This window comes from Gorilla gorilla, chromosome 20 (genome assembly GCF_029281585.2).
Source record: "Gorilla gorilla gorilla isolate KB3781 chromosome 20, NHGRI_mGorGor1-v2.1_pri, whole genome shotgun sequence".
NCBI classification, from domain to species: Eukaryota; Metazoa; Chordata; class Mammalia; order Primates; family Hominidae; genus Gorilla; species Gorilla gorilla.
In genome coordinates, this window is record NC_073244.2 from 9291462 (window position 1) to 9309406 (window position 17945).

Sequence of the window (17945 nt, forward strand, 5' to 3'; positions counted from 1 at the left end):
CCCCACTGTGCCCAGGACAGCCCAGTACAGAAAGCAGCCTGTCCCCAGTGTCTGGACTGTGAACCCCGTGAGGGCAGTGAGTGTGCCTGCCTGGTCCCCGCTCCACCTCTGGCCTGCTTAGTGCCCTGGGCTGTGTGCTTGCCCACAGCGGGCCCCCTGTTGGCACTGCCACAGGGACCTGGGCACCTACCAGCAGGAAAGGGAGTGTTTGACCTCATCTCTCTTCTGCCCCCGACACCTCCCTGTGGTCACCAGTGACCTGCTCGTCAACTCCGCCTGTCACTGCCTTGCCCACATGTCACTGTTCTTCCCAGCCACTGGACTCAGCACAGAGCCAGAGCCCCTTCCTGGGCCACTTATGTTCTCGTCCAGGGACGTTCATGTCCCCAGTGGCCCCAGGTCCCTGTGTGCGTTGGCAGGTGACTGCCTTTCTCTGCCTCAGTGTCCTCATTCATGGATGGGATGAGGGGCACACAAGCAGCCTGCCTGGCCGCGCCTCATTCAGTCACTCAGCCGCCACTGACCGCGAATGACATGCCGCCCCCACAACGGTGAACACCCCCACTCTCTCTTGGCTTCCTACTCCGTCTGGTTCTTCCTTCAGGCTTTTTCACTGGCCCTTCTTTCTTTATTTAATTTTTGCTCGTAGTAGCTTTATTTGGATACACTTCTCCTGCCGCACGATTCACTGCTTTAGAGCATGCAGTTCCCTGGTTTTTATATGTTCACAGGCTCAGGCCGCCATCACCTCTGCCCAATCCTAGAGCATTCTCATTCCCTCAGGAAGAAACCAGCCTTGACCCCATCAGCCGCCACCACCTGTCTCCCCTGCCTCTGTGGCTGGGCCTGTCCCGGACATTTCATAGAAATGGAATCCCACATTGTGTGGCCTTTTGTGTCTGGCATCTCTTACTGAGTGTGATGTCCTCAAGGTGCGTCTAGGCTGTGGCCTGAGTCAGAGCCCTGCTCTTTTTCGTGGCTGAGTCATGTTCCGTGATGTGGAGGCACCGGGTTTTGTGCGTCTCCTTATTCAGTGGACGTTGGTGCTGTTTCTAGTGTCTGCCTGTTGTGAGTTGAGCTGCTGCGAAGAGGCAGGTGCTGGTGGTTGTGTGGCGACCGTCCTTGTTGCTCTGTGACTGAGGCGCTGGTGCCTCCGCTCGCCAGCTGATCATGTCTGATGGTGTCACCCCCATGCAACCACTGTGAGCCCAGCTCTAGAGACCTGCCTTCCAACCTTTCCACCTTGTCCTCCTGCCCCCAGCATGTCCCTTCCACCCCAGCCTTCCCAAATTGCTGCACGGTTCTGATTTTTTTCTTTTTTCTTTTTGAGATAGAGTCTCACTTTGTTACCTAGGCTGGAGTGCAGTGGCGTAATCACAACTCACTGCAGCCTTGACCTTCCAGCCTCAGGTAATCTGCCCACCTCAGTCTCCCGAGTAGCTGGGACTCCAGGCGCGCCACCATACCTGGCTAATGTTTGTATTTTCTGTAGAGACGGGGTTTTACCATGTTGCTCAGGCTGGTCTTGAACTTCTGGGCTCAAGTGATCCTCCTGCCCTGGCCTCCCAAAGCTCTGGGATTACCGGCGGAGCCAGCATGCCCGGCCACACTGCTGGGTTGTGGAGAGCGGCAGGCCGTTCAGATTCCTGTGCCGTTTTGCACACGTTCCCTTCTGTTGTGAATCTTCCTCTCTCCCAGATCAGATTTGGCCTGGGAACCTCTATATTCTCATCCCCACCAGCCTGCAGGCCACTGGGTTGGTGGTGGAAGGATGACGGGAGCAGAGAGAGGGTGGGCAGTGGGCATTTGTCTGCTTTCACCGGAGGGCTGAGGAGTGTGGGAGGCCAGTGCTGGTCTGTTTGCCCTGGAGAGCAACTCTTCCACTTAAGGATCCCCCTCAGGATCCCCCTCATCCATGCATTCCCCACCTGGGTGACTCCGCCCCCACAGGCACTGGGCAACATCTCCGGACATCTGTGCATTGTCACAACTGGGGGGCGCTCCTGGCATGGAGTGAGTGGAGGCCAGTGATGCTGCTCAGCGCCCCGCAGAGCCCAGGACTCCCCGCCATAGACAGCGATCCGGCCCAAATGTCCGCAGCGCTGAGGTTGGGGCCCCCGCCGTGAACTCCCCGGACTGGGTTTCTATTGCTACCGCCTCACCTCGCCTGGGACCCGTGGGTGGGAGCTGCGTGAGACAGACAGAGATGCAGAGATGTGCGGGCCTCGGGAACCTGATGGCGCTCCATCCGATCCTGAGAGACCACAGGTGTGGTGCCACACTGCCCGCCTCCTCACATGGGGCACTGCAGCCTTCTGTGCTGCCGCAGACCCAGGTGTCTTTTAGGTCTGAAGGTGTCATCAAGTCAGACAGGGCTGTGGGTACTCGGTGGTTCCAGGAGGCTGGAGATGAGAAACCTCGGGTCTTTTATCTGCAGGCACCATTTGGAAGTGTGGAGAGCAGTTCTCACCAGAGTGGGCTGGAGGTGGGAGCTGCCCCCCACACAGGGAAGAGGGTGAGAGCTGCTGGCCGAGTAGACCCTGGGGATGCTTCTCATCCACTCTAGACTGCTGTTCACTCTAGACTGCCTGCCGGCCGGGTGCAGAGGCTCACGCCTGGAATCCCAGCACTTTGGGAGGCCTCAGCAGGAGGATTGCTTGAGCCCAGGAGTTCGAAACCAGCCCGGGCAACATAGGGAGACCCTGACCCCCATCTCTATATTTTAAAAACAAGAAAAGAAAAATAGGCTGCACACCCAGTGGGGGCAGTAGCTTGGCTCTGCTTTGCGGCGCCTGGGTCAGCACCTAGAACCCACATGGCACATGGCTGGTTGTTGGGAGGCGTCGGCTGGCAGGTGGCGGCGTGAGTAAATGAATGAATGACATGCACGGGGTGTATTCCCGGGGCCCAGGCACCGGCCTCCAACAGTAACTCGCCTCGCCATGGCTCACACGGGCACCCTGGAAGGCACGCTGTCCCCTGCCAAGGGTCTGGGCCCCACCCTTTTTTACTTGGCTACTCTTGGCTGTGTCTTTGCGTTTGTAGAGGTCAGAGGCCGCCAGCTCAGCTTGTTCTTCTGCAGGTGGGGGTTGCTCCCTGCAGAGACCTCTGTGCCTCAGCGGTCTCTCCGCTAGGCCCCGGCTCTGGTTCTGGTCCAGAGTCCACCTCTCTCCTGTGTCAGTCCACCACTGCAACCACACCCACCTGCCCCGGGAGCCCCATTTCTCTGACGTCCTCCCTCCTCTCTGAGACTGATGGGGGCAGCATGGGAGGAGATAAGTGTCATGGTCTGTGGACAGGAGGTCACTGGGGCAGCATCCTGGCTGCCAAGGCACTGCCATGCCCAAGGACGAAGGAGCAGGGAGCAGTCTGGGGACCTGCATACCCCTGTCATGAGTCCCGGGCCCAGCCAGCATCCACTGAGCACCTCCGGGGCCGTGCGTGCACCTGTCATGAGTCCTGGGCCCAGCCATCTCTCACCAAGCACCTTCTCTGGGTCATGCCGGGTGCCTGCTGCCTCGTAGACCTCATGCCTGATTTCACAGCTTCCTAGGCAGGCAGTGTTGTCCCTGCTTAACTGATGAAGAAACTGATATCCCAAGAGGCAAAGCTGCCCAAAGCTTCGTGGCCAGGAAGGGTTGAAGCTGGGACTCAGCCTGGGCTGATCCCGTCAAAAGCCCACACTCTTTCTGATGGACCCTGCTAGAACCTTTTTATGGGACTTGGTTTACTTTCATGGGAGGGCACAAGGAGGGTTGGCGATAAGGGTGTCTGGGTGCTTCGCCCGCCTTGGTTCCCTGGAGCTGCAGGGCTAAGGGCCACGTGTGCTGGGTGGGGTGGTGCTGGTGGGGGGCTCATGTGCTCTGACAAGGCCATCTATGCAGCTGGCACGGCTGCCCCCTTAATCGCATCATGACACCGAGGACATCCAAATGTGACCCAAGAGAGCCATCTAGAGTCCTCTTCTGAGGAGTGGCTGGGAATGAGATTAGTGGAATGAGGTGATGCTTGTGAAGCCGTGTTTCATAAATGACACTCCTGGGCGCAGGGCAGGAGGCAAACCTCCCCAGAAACTCCCAGATCCAGTGAGAGCAGACAGCGGATAGCTGGGTGACCCCCCATTTTTCTGTGGGGGGTCGTTCTTACCTGTTGCTTCTCGCCAGCCCCGCAGAGGATGGCTGGACATCACGCCCAGGCACCCAGCGCAGTCCCTTGCCTTTCACATGAGGAGGGGGCTCTCTGGGAGGGCACCTGGGCCAGGGCCTCACAGGTGGTCTGGGGGCACCTGGGACCCCTCAGGCAGGAGCACTTTGCAACTTTGCAGGGGTTGGGACCTGTGAGGGCTGTTAGCCAGCCCACCCCCTGGCTCTGTCACCGCCATCCAGCAACTTTGCAGGGGTCGGGACCTGTGAGGGGCTGTGTCCCGGCCCACCCCCGAGCTCTGTCACCACCATCCAGTGATCCTTAGTCGGAGGCCTCCTGCGGGAACCACTCTGCGGAGATTCCAGCAGGAGGCAGTGCCTTGCAGCTTCCCCGTGGGCAGGGCTGGGCCGAGTGCTGAGTCTAGGACACTTCGCCTCCTGGGGCAAGGGCTAGGGAGTGGGCACAGAGCCAGACCCAGACTGGCTGGATTCACGTCCCAGCTCTACCCTCACCAACTGCATGGGGACCTTGAGCAGAGGGTGCTGTCCCAGGCCCCAAGATGCAATGGCGCCTGCCCGCCTGCTGTCCCGAGGACATTCAGTCAAGCACACTGAGTGCTTCCAGCTGTGCCAGCCGGTGGGCACGGGCAAGGTTTGCCTCTGTCCTAGCCCCATGTGTGTTCTGATGCTCTGCCCCTGGGCCAGGAGCCCGCACGGGAGGTGGCGGCACCCATGAGGCTCTGGTTGGTGTTCCCTCCTCCCTTACCTGCTCTACGTCCCCTGTGGGTAGCAAATGCCGCCTCACCTGCAGGCTGGAGTTACCCTTACCCAAGGCGGTCCTGCCCCAGTGTCCACTGGGCCAGGGTGGGGGGACGCCCTGGTGTATACCATAGGTGGCACGTCCAGACCAAAGTCAGCCTCAACACATGAGTCATAAAAGATCCATCATTGGGATGTTTCAATTCCTTTTGTCCGTTAAAGAGCCTGAAAAAAATATGAAAACAGTGGGGACCAGTTTTCCCAGCCAAGCAAAGCGTTGCAGGAGTAGGAGCTTGGCTGAGCCTCCAGGAACCAGAGTGCTGTGTTCCTGAGGAGGATCCAGCACCAGGGGAGACCTTGGGGGCTTTGCACTGGTGCTGTTCCCAGGCCCTGTCTACACGGCAGACAGCCCCTCACGCTTTGCGTCCCCACTCAGGGACACCTCAAAGTCGAGCCTGGAGACAAATCGTGCCGTGTCATTGGCCCCCACAAACAGTGCCTCATCGGCTCCCTTTCCTCCTCTCCCCACTGGTGCAGTGGGGATGGGGCTGGGGATGCCTGGCCACACTCTGCAGGTCTCGCTCATTCAAGTCACTTCCCTGGTTTTGCCCGAGAGCAGGGTCTCTGCCCTTGCACCCTGTGGACATTGGGGCCGGATCGTTCTCTGGGGTGCGGCTGTCCTGGGCACTACAGGGTGCTGAGCAGCGTCCCTGGCCTCCACCCACTCCATGCCAGGGGCACCCCCAGTCATGACAACCACAGATGTCCCCAGACATCACCATATATCATACCCTGGGGGCAGAATCACCCTGGTTAAGACCCCCTGGGTTATGGGATTCCATGGACCCCCAAGAGACTCTGCGTCCCATGATCCTCTGTCCTCTGTCCTGCTGAGGTCCCAGGAGGCTGCACACATTGAAATCCGTACCCTGAGTGGGAGGGAGAGAGGAGGTGAATCTCAGGAGCTGGAGTCCCCCCTGGTTTGTGCTGTCTGCCCCATCGGAGGCTTATTCTGGTGTCTGGTTTGAGCAGGGGCCGACTCCATTTTTTTCCACGTATTTATCCCAGGGCGTCTCCCTCTGTACGGGGGCCCTGTCACTGTTTTGTCAGGTGACTGGGTCATGCCCATTTCCCAGGGGAACAGGAAGAAGCTCGAGACTGAAGGCTTGCCCGGGGCAGTGGCAGAAGGAGGCCTCCTGGCTCTTCATTCTGGGGCCCAGGGGGTGAAAGGTGGACCTTCCCTATGAGCTGGCCCAGTGGGTTTGCAGGACCCGCAGGGCAGTGCCCTGCCAAGGGGATGAGGCAGCAGGAAGCTGGGTGGCCCAGGGCCCGGGTCCACCACCCAGACCAGGGCAACCAAGCTGCAGGTGTCGGCCACACAGGCAGAGCCACAGCAGCATCCCCACTAGGCACCCCTGGGCCAGGGACAAGAACCTCTGCAGGGCCTGGCGGAGCACGAGTCATTCACTGATTCACTGCTGATTTGCAGCGAGGGTCCAGGTTGCTGCTAAACTCCCTCGATCCGGTCTGAGCCTTTCCACACGGCCACACACATTGTCTGTGCTCAGGAATTACTTAACAGCAGCTTAAGATCCTGATTTCTCTCTACTCTAACCTTTTACGATGAAACCTTCCGAGCATCCAGCAAAGGAGTGAGAATGTGGTGGTGCCCGGTCTCATCCGGAGCCCGCCTGGCCCATCTCTGCCAGTGGTTTGTTTTTTTGAATACCTCACAGTTCACATGATACAGAATTCTAGAAGTACAGGCCGGGCCCGGTGGCTCATGCTTGTAATCCCAGCACTTTGGGAGGCCGAGGCGGGCGGATCACAAGGTCAGGAGATCGAAACCATCCTGGCTAACACTGTGAAACCCCGTCTCTACTAAAAATACAAAAAATTAGCTGGGCGTGGTGGCGGGCCCCTGTAGTCCCAGCTACTCAGGAGGCTGAGGCTGGCGAATGGTGTGAACCAGGAGGCGCAGCTTGCAGTGAGCAGAGATCGCACCACTGCAGTCCAGCCTGGGTGACAGAGCCAGACTCCGTCTCAAAAAAAAGAATTCAAGAAGTACAAAACGAGGTGCCAGGAGAAATAAGGCTTCTTTCCTCCCCGATCCTCGTCCTCTCCTTCCTCTCCCCACCTACCCCATGACCAGCCACTTTTCGAACCTTCTGGGAGCAATGTGCTCTGCATGGCCATTTTTCTGTGCAGTGGGTCTCACAGCCTCTTCCGCCCCCTGTCTGATGGCCTCTTGCATCTTCCACTCTGATGAGCTGCCGCAGTGACTCCATCTCTGCACACATGCATGCGGAGTTTCTAAGGATAAATTCTTGGAAGTAGAAATACCGCCTCACAGAGGATGTGCATTTTTTAAATTTTGGAAGCAGTTGCCAAATTGCCTTCCTTTGAAGCCGTAGCAGTTTGCAGCTTCTGCCAACCATGAGTGCGTGTGGCTGTCTCTCCCCACGCCTGGGATGGTGAGGCCAAGTCCCCCAGCCCACAGCCTCCCCCACCGTCTGACGGGCGGGAGGGTGGTGTCCTCAGTTGGATTGGCAGCTCCTGACTGTGAGGGAGGACTGGTCCTTTCCCACTGCGGTTTGTTGGTGTCCTTTGCTACTTTAGGCTCTCCTGTGGGTGGCAGGTGCTTCCCTCAGTTTGTCATCTGTTTTTTAACTGTGTTGGTGGTGTGTCTGCCCTGCGGACTCCCAATTTTCCTGGTGTTGAATTCCACAGCCATGTCTCTTATGGCTCCTGGATTTTGTTCTTCCTGCAGCGCAGCTGAGCGAGGGGCTTAGAGGGGTCGCTGGGGGTCCCGGAGCTGAGCTGAGCACCGCTAGCAGCACCGGGCAAGTGTCCAGGTGAGGTGCCCCGGGAGGCCCCAGGCCCGGGACACAGGACCCTCCAGATCTCGGAGGTGGGAAGACAGTCTGCACACCCGTCTTGTGCACCCCTGCCCTCACTGCAGGGACAGACAGGAGCTGGGTCTCAGGCTGCTGGGCAGGCCTGGGCCCTGTGGTTTTGCCCACCAGCCTTGGGCAGCGTTGAGTGAGTTGTGTGGTCAGTAGACTGACAGCTGCTGCCCACCTGGCACCATTTGGGCCATTGGCTCACAGCATCTCTGTTGCCCCGGAGGGCGTGTCAGGTGCAGCCGTGTGCTGCTGGGCAGCGATGTGTGCCAGGGGCCGTGTGCAGCTGCAGCTGGCGCCTGGTGTATTTGCTTTCAGTGCTGACTTCAGGGCAGCATCAGTGTTCTGGGGAAGTGGGGGATGATATTTAGCCAATCACAACCAGACTCTGCCAGCAAGTGCCTCAGTGCACGCGGTTACCACCACTGCTGCCAGTGACACTTGTTTACATTCTCTCATTCTGGAAAAATGCCAGCTGGGTGTGGTGGCTCACACCTGTAACCCCAGCACTCTGGGAGGCAGAGGCAGGCAGATCGCTTGAGCCCAGAAGTTCGAGACCAGCCTGGGCAACATGGGAAGCCTCCATCTCTACAAAAAATACAAAAAGTGGCTGGGTCTGGTGGAGTACACCTGTGGTCCCAGCTCCTCCAGAGGCTGAGGCAGGAGGATCACTTGAGCCTAGGAGACAAAGGCTGCAGTAAGCCATAATTGCACCACTGCTCTCCAGCCTAGGTGACAGAGTGAGACCCGTTCTCAAAAATAAAAATCCTGGCCGGGCGCTGTGGCTCACACCTGTAATCCCAGCACTTTGGGAAGCTGAGGCGGGTGGATCACCTGAGGTCAGGAGTTCAAGACTAGCCTGACCAACATGATGAAACCCCCTCTCTACTAAAAATACAAAAAAATAGCTGGGTGTGGTGGTGAGTGCCTGTAATCCCAGCTACTTGAGAAGCTGAGGCAGGAGAATTGCTTGAACCCGGGAGGCAGAGGTTGCAGTGTGCCGAGATTGCACCACTGCACTCCAGCCTGGGCAAAAAGAGTGAGACTCTATCTCAGAAAAATAAATGAATAAAAATTTTAAAAAGATAAAAACTCCAGGGCGTTCCTGTTTGTCCACACTTAGGTCTCTGGAAATGAATTGCATCACCAAGGTCTCTGTGTGAAACAAGATAAACAAAAAAGGGTCATCTGAAATGCTGTGATTTGTAACTAAACAAAGTTCTTTTTTTTTTTTTTTTTTCTGAGACAGTGTCTTGTACTGTTGCCCAGGCTGGAGTGCAGTGGTGCAATCTCAGCTCACTGCAGCCTCCACCTCAGACTCCTGAGTCCTGGGACTACAGATGTATGCCACCACACCCAGCTAACTGTTTCAATTTTTTTTTATTTTTTGAGACAGAGTCTCACTGTGTCACCCAGGCTGGAGTGCAGTGGCACGATCTCTGCTCACTGCAACCTCCGCCTTCCAGGTTCAAGTGATTCACCTGCCTCAGCCTCCCTAGTAGCTGGGATTACAAGCATATGCCACCATGCCCAGCTAATTTTTATTTTTTAGTAGAGACGAGGTTTCACCATGTTGGCCAGGCTGGTCTCGAACTCCTGAGCTCAGGTGATCTGTCCACCTCAGCCCCCCACAGTGCCTCTGTTTGTATTTTTTGTAGAAACGGGGTCTTGCCATGTTGGCTGATCTCAAACTCCTGGTATCCTCCTGCTGTGCCTGGCAGCTAAGTTCTTTAACGAGTAAGATTTGCATTACAAAGTTTTTCCATTGTTGGAGAAGGCCTGGCCAAGGGTGCTGAAGGTACAGAAGCCACAAAGGCTCCCACCAGGACACGGGAAGGGCTGGGCCCCACCTGCAAAGTCAGATCTGGAGCAGGGGCGGTGCTGGCATGGAATGCAGTCCTGGAGCTGTTCCGCTTGTGCCCGCGCTCCCGTGCCCATGGGTCCCTCTGCGAGGTGCCAGGTCTTGGGGAGACTGTCCTGTGCTGGGATTTGAAGTCTGCTGGTGCCGTTGTCCATCTTGCTTTTACTTTGGCAGCTAGTTATTGGGGGCCACTTTTACAAATGTACTTCCTTTAGCAGGCATGGTGGTGCATGTCTCTGGTCCTAGCTACTCAGAAGGCTGAGGTAGGAAGATAGCTGGAGCCCAGGAGGTGGAGGCTGCAGTGAACCATGATCAAACTACTGCATTCCAGCCTGGGCGACAGAGCGAGAGACCCTGTCTCCATAAAAAAAAGTGTTTCCTGGCAGCACATGCCACCACCTGGAATGCTTCTCCACCAGCTTGATTTTCTCCCACTACCTCCTCTGATAGGGAGCTCACTCCAGTGGGTGGGTGGGGCTGTGGCCCTGTCATTGGGAGGGCTCCGTTCATGTGTGTTGGTCAATGAATGACCCTCCCCACCACATCCAACACAGGATGGGGCTGTCAGAAGTCAGGGGCCGTGGGGGCACAGAGAGGAAAGAGAGAGGGCAGGGCACCCCATGCGAGGCTGGGCAGAGAGAGGGCCTCCAGGACCGTGGGGAGCATAAGTGTCTGGGGAAGCCCCGTCCACACCTGCCACCCTTTGAAACATTCAGTCACACCTGCAGAGTCCCTGCTGCCCTGCAAGGTGGCCTAGGCACCGGTCCTGGGGTCAGGACCCTACGCCCCTGGCAGTCTGGATCGTCTCTGCCCTGCGGCAGCCGCGTCTACGTGGTGAGTCGCCTGCTGGCTGCATGGGGCTTGTGAAGCCGCCAGTGCTGGGCGACCTGCATGGAGCCGACGGTGGTGGCTGATCTACCCCAAGGAGGGCGGAGGGCTGGCCTCCCTCTGGTCTCAGATTTGCTGGACTTGAACAAGTTCCTCGCCGCTTGGCTCTGGGACTCTTGGAGTCTGAGCAGGGGCTCCCTCACCCCTGCTCTGAAGCTCAGTGTTCGGGTCCTGCCTGGTTTTTGGTGTGCCAAGGGGTACAAGCTACTGTCTGGGCGATGCTGCCTGTGAAGCCGATGTTTCCAGCTGTCCTCCCCAACCATGTCCACAGCTGACGTCCTCTGTGGCTGCACGCACCACCTCTGCACAGCCTGGACTGAGCACTGCACTTCCGATGGAGACCCCCCCAGGAGCCCCTGCCCCCAGGGTGGGGTTTTCATGCCACAGTACTGCCTTTGCAAGTGGCCTCTGCTCCGCGGTTTCCTTTCTGTAAGTGCTGGAGGATCTGTGTAGATCCCACTTCATCTGTGAATCGGTCCCGGGGGGCCCCACACCCACAGCTCTCCTGGGGCTCAGGATCTGCGTAGATTCCCTGTTCATCTGCAAATCAGTCCCGGGGGGCCCCACACCCACACCTTTCCTGGGGCTCAGGATCTGCGTAGATTCCCTGTTCATCTGCAAAGCAGTCCCGGGGGGCCCTACACCCACACCTTTCCTGGGGCTCAGGTCTCTATAGCCCCTCTGGCTCCAGGCTCAGGAAATTGTCCCCCAGAGGCTGTCTTCACTGGGGACAGATGCTTAGGCCTCTCTTTGTCCTGGGATGGCCAGTGCTGGCCCAGGAGTGGTCGGGTGTGGTGGGGACACATGGGCCTTTGGGGCTGCGGGAGGCAGCTGTGCCCTGTGGATAACCGGTGGGGACTGTGGGTGGGGAGAGGCCATTCTGGGCGAGGGAGAAGGGGATGGGGAGGAGGCTGGTGACATGACCTGGCCCCAGTAGGGGGCAGGCTGGAAGGAGGGAGAGCTGCTGGCCATTGCTCTGTGGCCACGTGGGCCACCCTTTGGGCCCATGTGCTTTGGGCTGAGCCATGTAGAGAACCCTGGGCCTTCTATGTGGTCGTGGGCATTGCTGCCCTGCACTCTGCCTTCGTGTCCTCATCTGCACAGGCGGTGGGCGCTGGCACCCGTCCATGAGGCCTTGCAGAGGGGACATGAGATAAGCCATGAAAACCCACTACCACAGGACTGTGGGCTGCACGCTCTTGTCCCTCAGAGCCTGACTGGCCCCATGTGGCCGAGCCAGGGACCACATGTGTCCCTTGACTGCGGGCCCAAGTCAGCGCTGTCTGCGGGCTCTTGCAGAAGAAACAGCCGTGCGGTTGATCCTATCTCCAACCCCAGGCCGGGAGCTCGTCAGAGGCCACCTGGGGCTGTGGAGGTGGCAATCAGGCCAACCACCTCAGTATCTCAGGACAGAGTGGTGCTCGGGATAACAGGAGCAGCACAAAACCCGCATGGGTCTGTCCCTACTTGGTGACGCAAGCCAGTACATGCCTCAGGTGTCTGTTTCCTAAAAAGGCAGGTGTCGCCTCGGCCCTTCTGGTCTCTGTGAGTCAGCCTCCTCCAGGGCCCTCCCAGGTCTTTTGTGTCTGGTGTCTCTCACAGGGTGCAACGTCCTCAGGGCGTGTCCACGCTGTGGCCTGGGTCAGAGCCTTGCTCCTTTTCATGGCTGGGTCGTGTTCTGGCGTGTGGAGGGCCGTGCTGGTTCGTCCCTCACCTGTTGATGCGTATGTAGGATTCTGCCATCTTTTGGCTGTTGTGAATTGTGCGTCTGTGGGCATTTGTGTACCAGTTCCTGTGCCTTTCCCATTCTCCTGGGTGTGTATCTAGGAAGTGCTGGGTCATGTGGTAACTGTGGGTTTCTCTTGCTTAGACGTAACTTTATCATCACTTAACATTAGTAGCAGAACGGGACTCAGCTTTCATCACTGACAGACTCTGTGTTTAACGATTGAGGAACTTACCTGCCAAAGAAGTCACCAGGGACTGGGGAGAGGGATGGGGAGTGAGTGTTCCATGGCGACAGAGTTTCAGTTTGGGAAGATGAGAAAGTTCTAGAGATGACCGTGGTGGTGGCTACACAACCACGGGAATGTGATTAACACCACTGAACTGTACGCTTTTTTTTTTTTTGAGACAGAGTCCCGCTCTGTCACCCAGGCAGGAGTGCAGCGGCACAATCTCAGCTCACTGCAACCTTCACCTTCCAGGTTCAAGCGCTCCTCCTGCCTCAGCCTCCTGAGTAGCTGGGATTACAGGCATGTGCCATCACACCCAGCTGATTTTTGTATTTTTAGTAGAGACGGGGTTTCACCACGTTGGCCAGGCTGGTCTCAAATTCCTGACCTCGTGATCCACCCGCCTCGGCCTCCCGAACTGTTGGGATTACAGGCGTAAGCCACCGCGCCCGGCCAGAACTGCACACTTAAACGTGGTCGAGATGGTAAACTTTAGGTAAATTTTTTCACTTTTTTTTTTTTTTTTCTTGAGACAGAGTCTTGCTCTGTCACCCAGGCTGGAGTGTAGTGGCATGATCATAGCTTACTGCAGCCTCAAACTCCCAGCCTCAGGCGATCCTCCCACCTCAGCCTCCCAAGTAGCTGGGACCACAGGTGCGTGCCACCACACTTGAGCCCAGGAGGTTGAGGCTGCAGTGATCCGTGATTGTGCCATGGCACTACAGCCTGGGTGACACAGGGAGACCTGTCTACAAAAAGAACCGCTGTATTTACAGACCGGCAGCCTGCACATGGCCTCGGGCTGTGGTTTGCTGGCCCTGGTGGGAAGAGCGTTTTTCCTAGGCTACCTTCTGTCTCCATGGCCTGCACGGACCTTCACTTTATTCTCATGCAAACCCCCTTCCTGCCTCGAGCTGTGCATCTCTCTCTGGAACGTTCTTTGCAGTCTCCTCACCGCCACTTTTCTTCACACCTCAACATAAATGCCACCCCCTTGGAGGGGCCTTCCTGGTTTGGCTGAGCCTGGTCCCATGTGGGCTCTGCATGGGCCCCTGGATGTTACCTTGGTTGTAGCTGAGTGCGGATGTGGCTTGTCCACAGGAGGCTGATGTCCCTGGAGCTGTGACTTGGCCTACCTGGGCCTGGACCCACGTGGCCGGCCCGGGGCCTGTGCGTGGCCAGCTCTTGCACACTGCCTTAGAGCTGGTGTGGCTTGTTGAACCCCCTTGCAGATGCACACGCATGTGGGTCCCCATGGCTCCTCGGGACATGGAGGCTGCCCACGCTCAGGGAAGAGTCCTTGTCGGGACCTCCAGGACTCTTCCCAGCCCCCGCCTCCCTCCTGGGGCCTCCAGGGCAGAAAGCCCCTTTCCCGGGCAGGAGGACAGGGTGTGGGATATACAGGCTGGGAGGGTCTGTGGGCAGCAGCCGAGGCCTGGGTTGGGGGAGCCTCACCTAGGATGAGGCTAGGGCTGGCAGGAGATCCCCACAGAGGAGCCAGGAGGACCCCACAGTCACTCTAGCTCCCAGGGCCTGGAGGTGCAGGCGAGTCCCGTGGTCTCCGGGCAGCTGGCCCTGCCCCACTCACCTCTCCTGCCCTTCCCGCTGCAGGCTAACCTTGCCACGGGCCGAGCCCTGCCTCGCCATGGACCAGGACTATGAGCGGCGCCTGCTTCGCCAGATCGTCATCCAGAATGAGAACACGATGCCACGCGTGAGTGCCCCCGCCCTGCCTACCACTGTGGCTCCCCCTCCCCCAGCTGCCTCTGTCCTGGCCAGCAGCCTCAGGTGCCCCCACTGTCGCTAAAGCCCCATGGACCACTCAGGTCCTAGTCCCCCAGATCACACGGGGCCTCCGCCTCCTGGGCTGTCAGGGTTGCCGCCACCCCCAGGGCCATAGTCAGAGCCCAGCGGGGCTTGGATGGACGAGGAGGCAAAAGGCCCAGAGTGGTGGAGCTGGGGCGGCTGCATGGGCAGAGGCACAGGGTGGCCTGCAGAGCCTTTAGGGAGGCCCGTTCCTGTCTCCTAGCCCCAGGCGCATCTGGAACCCTGTGGGATTTGGGGGGCCCTGGCTTTGTCCTTCCTTGCGCTCCACCCTGCCTCCCCAGCCCAGCCGTGTTTGCCTTGCCCTGGGCTCCGGGCAGGCCACTGGCCACACAAGGTCTCGGGGCTGGCGGCTGCTGTGTGACAGCCACATCCCTCACCTGCCTCCCCACCCGACTCCTGCGGGGGGCTGAGGGGCCAAACTCCTGTTGCTAGACAGCAACAGGAAGCCTGGGTTGGAATAGCATCAGGCTTAGCCTGGACGGCCACCAGTCCCTGCCCTGTGATAGACGCCCAAGCCATCATTCTCGAAGACGAAGTTGCCATTGTCCCGAGTCCCTCCCCCATGGGCTGGCCTGCATAGACGGGTCTGAGGGGCATGGGCCTTTGGGGAGGGGCTGTCCCATCGCAGCTCCCTCAGTGCCAGCAACCTCTGTGCCCAGGCATTGGGCTAGGCCTGGGGCAGGCTCACCTTCAAGGCTTCGTTCAGCTTCAGACCCCAAAGCCTGGGTCCCGGGACCTGCCGGAGCCCGCCACAGCCGCCTTCTCCCCCGTGCAGTGCAGCCCCCACAGGGCAGAGCCAGGGAGGCAGATCCAGGATCGTGTGTGATGTAGCAGGGTCCCCATTGGTAAAGGGACAGGGCCACTGCAGAAGAAAAGTGGCATAGAATTAGAGGGGTCTTTGTGATCTCAGGGATTTCAGAGAGAGAGAGGCATAAATACAGGGGCATCTGTGTGCACAGAGAGGATCTGGGCACCACGGCGCCCAGCAGCATGAGCAGCCCTAGTGCCGGCCCTCGGTCTCCAGAGCACTCTCGGGGCTGCCAGGAGGACAGTGGGAGCCTGAGTGCCCTGTGTGCCTGTGGGCCCAGCAGTGCGTGGGAGGGCGGGGCGCAGTGCGAGGATCCAGCACCCTCCATCCAGTGCACTTCGAAGTCTCACGGATGCAGCCAGGCCAGGGTGTGAACGGCAGATGGGGGAGGAGCGGGCATTGGCAGTTTTGGGAGAGCTCCCCACACACCCATCCTGCCCCTCAGTCACCCAGCACAGCCTGGACTTTATGACACAGAACCACCTTCAGACCCAGACGGAGCGCCAGGCTGTGGAGAGACAGCCCTGGAACCCTCGAAAGTGTCAGGGCCATGACTGCGTCACAGGCTAGGGGCAGGGAGATGTGACAGCAGACGGAATATGACCCTACGCAAGCCTGTGTTTCCTGGGGCTCCACCAGAGAGGCCGCAGACGGGGCCCACGCAGCACTCGCAGAACCTCTCCCAGTCCTGGGGGGCCGGAGTCGGAGGTCACGGTGTGGGCAGGGCCACGCTTCCTCTCGAGGCTCCAGGGGAGGACCCTTCCTGCCTCTCCCAGCTTCTGGGGGCTCCTGCTATCCGTGGCTGTGACCACGTCCCTCTGGCCTCTGCATCTGTCCTGGAACCATCGGCTTGTGTCTCTGTGTCCATGTTTTCCTCTTCTTATGAGGATGCTTGTCATCAAATCAGGGCCCACCCTAATGGCTTCCTCTTGAGTATAATCACATCTGCAAGAAACTCGTGTCCAATCAGAGTCCCATTCCCAGGTAGCGGGGCTCAGGACTTCACAGTATCCTTTTTGGGACACCGGTCAGCTGATAACAGACCCCTCATAGAAAAAAGACGGCGCGGGGACAGTCAGATGGGGTTGGAGGGTTAGACGGGTGTTGTGGGCAGCAGGAGATGGGGATGAGGGCCACGCTCCCAGGTGGCTCTGGGTACAGCTGTTGCGTGTCTTGTGCCGTCAAGGCCTGCGTCTGTGATCATCTAGAGACAGTGAATGCATGGCACCCGTGCAGCGTTGGGAGGGCAGTTGGGGTCTCGTGCTCCCTGGCTCTGTCCCCTCCGCCATGGCCCCCATTCCTGCCACTCCACCCAGTCCCATGGCCCTGCCCTCTCCACCCTCCTGCCTGGCAGCGTTGGGAGGCTGAGCCTGCCCGTGGGCCTGGCATCTCCCGGAGGCTTCTGGCACAGAAATCCCTGACCATGAGTGACCACGAGTGACTGTGGCTCCACTCCTTGGGTTTTCTTTTTTTTTTTTTTTTTTTTTTTTTTTGAGACGGAGTCTCGCTGTGTCGCCCAGGCTGGAGTGCAGTGGCACAATCTTGGCTCACTGCAAGCTCCGCCTCCCAGGTTCACACCATTCTCCTGCCTCAGCCTCCCGAGTAGCTGGGACTGCAGGCGCCTGCCACCACACCCGGCTGATTTTTTGTATTTTTAGTAGAGACGAGGTTTCACCGTGTTAGCCAGGATGGTCTCGATCTCCTGACCTCGTGATCCGCCCGCCTCGGCCTCCCAAAGTGCTGGGATTACGGGCGTGAGCCACCGCGCCTGGCCCACCCCTTGGGTTTTCAAGATCAAAGCCCCCTTTGCTCAGTGGACACAGGCTGAGAGAGACTGGCCTGGGGGCGCTCTCGGGGGGCTCTCGGTGCTGAGAGCAAGCCCTCTGCTGATGCCCTTCAGGTCACAGAGATGCGGCGGACCCTGACGCCTGCCAGCTCCCCAGTGTCCTCGCCCAGCAAGCACGGAGACCGCTTCATCCCCTCCAGAGCCGGAGCCAACTGGAGCGTGAACTTCCACAGGATTAACGTGAGGGGCTGGCTGGGCAGGAGATGGGACCCCCCGGGAGGCCCAGGGCCCCTCCTAGCCTCCTTGCTCTAGGGCCGGGAACAAGCGGGCGCCTCCACCCCTCCCTCTCTGCTCTCCTGCCTGCAGGAGAATGAGAAGTCTCCCAGTCAGAACCGGAAAGCCAAGGACGCCACCTCAGACAACGGCAAAGGTTAGGGTCCCAGCCCATCCGCCCTGCAGGCCCCCACCCTGCCTTGCCCCGCCTCACTGTGCTTGGTGCCCGCAGACGGCCTGGCCTACTCCGCCCTGCTCAAGAATGAGCTTCTGGGTGCCGGCATCGAGAAGGTGCAGGACCCGCAGACTGAGGACCGCAGGCTGCAGCCCTCCACGCCTGAGAAGAAGGGTCTGTTCACGGTAAGCCTGCGGCACCCCTCCCTGGGAGCTGGCTCCCAGTGGCAGCCTCCCCGGCCCCCCACCTCCCGGGCACCAGCTCTGCCTCCCCGAGCCTGGTTCTCGGGCCCAGCCACGGCTCAGCACCCCCGCCCTGACCCTGTTCCTTAGCCAGGTCAGGGGCCCTGGGATCTGAGGCTGGAGGCCTAGCAGGTAAACTGGGATGTGGGGGTGCAGGAGGAATCCAGGCTCAGCCTCTTGGGCTTTTTCTCCCCACACCAATGCTACCCGGGGTCCCGAACACCCAAGCCGGTGGGGGTCCTGCCCGCAGGAGGCAGCACTGGGTCCTCCCACAGGGCCCCACTCTGTCCACATGATCCGGGAGCTCAAAGGCAGGATCACACAGA

The 17945-nt window shown here is 59.0% G+C and overlaps 1 protein-coding gene across 2 annotated transcripts in view; it reads left to right on the forward strand.

Moving 5' to 3' along the window:
- Positions 1-17945, forward strand: part of FZR1 (fizzy and cell division cycle 20 related 1) — a 30516-nt gene that overhangs the window by 2554 nt on the left and 10017 nt on the right. For both annotated transcript variants that reach the window (XM_055371254.2, XM_055371255.2), the window contains exons 2-5: positions 14120-14222; positions 17044-17169; positions 17296-17359; positions 17435-17562. In XM_055371254.2, coding sequence (XP_055227229.1) covers positions 14154-14222; positions 17044-17169; positions 17296-17359; positions 17435-17562 — 387 coding nt within the window. In that variant the 5' untranslated portion in view covers positions 14120-14153. The remainder of the gene's footprint in view (positions 1-14119; positions 14223-17043; positions 17170-17295; positions 17360-17434; positions 17563-17945) is intronic.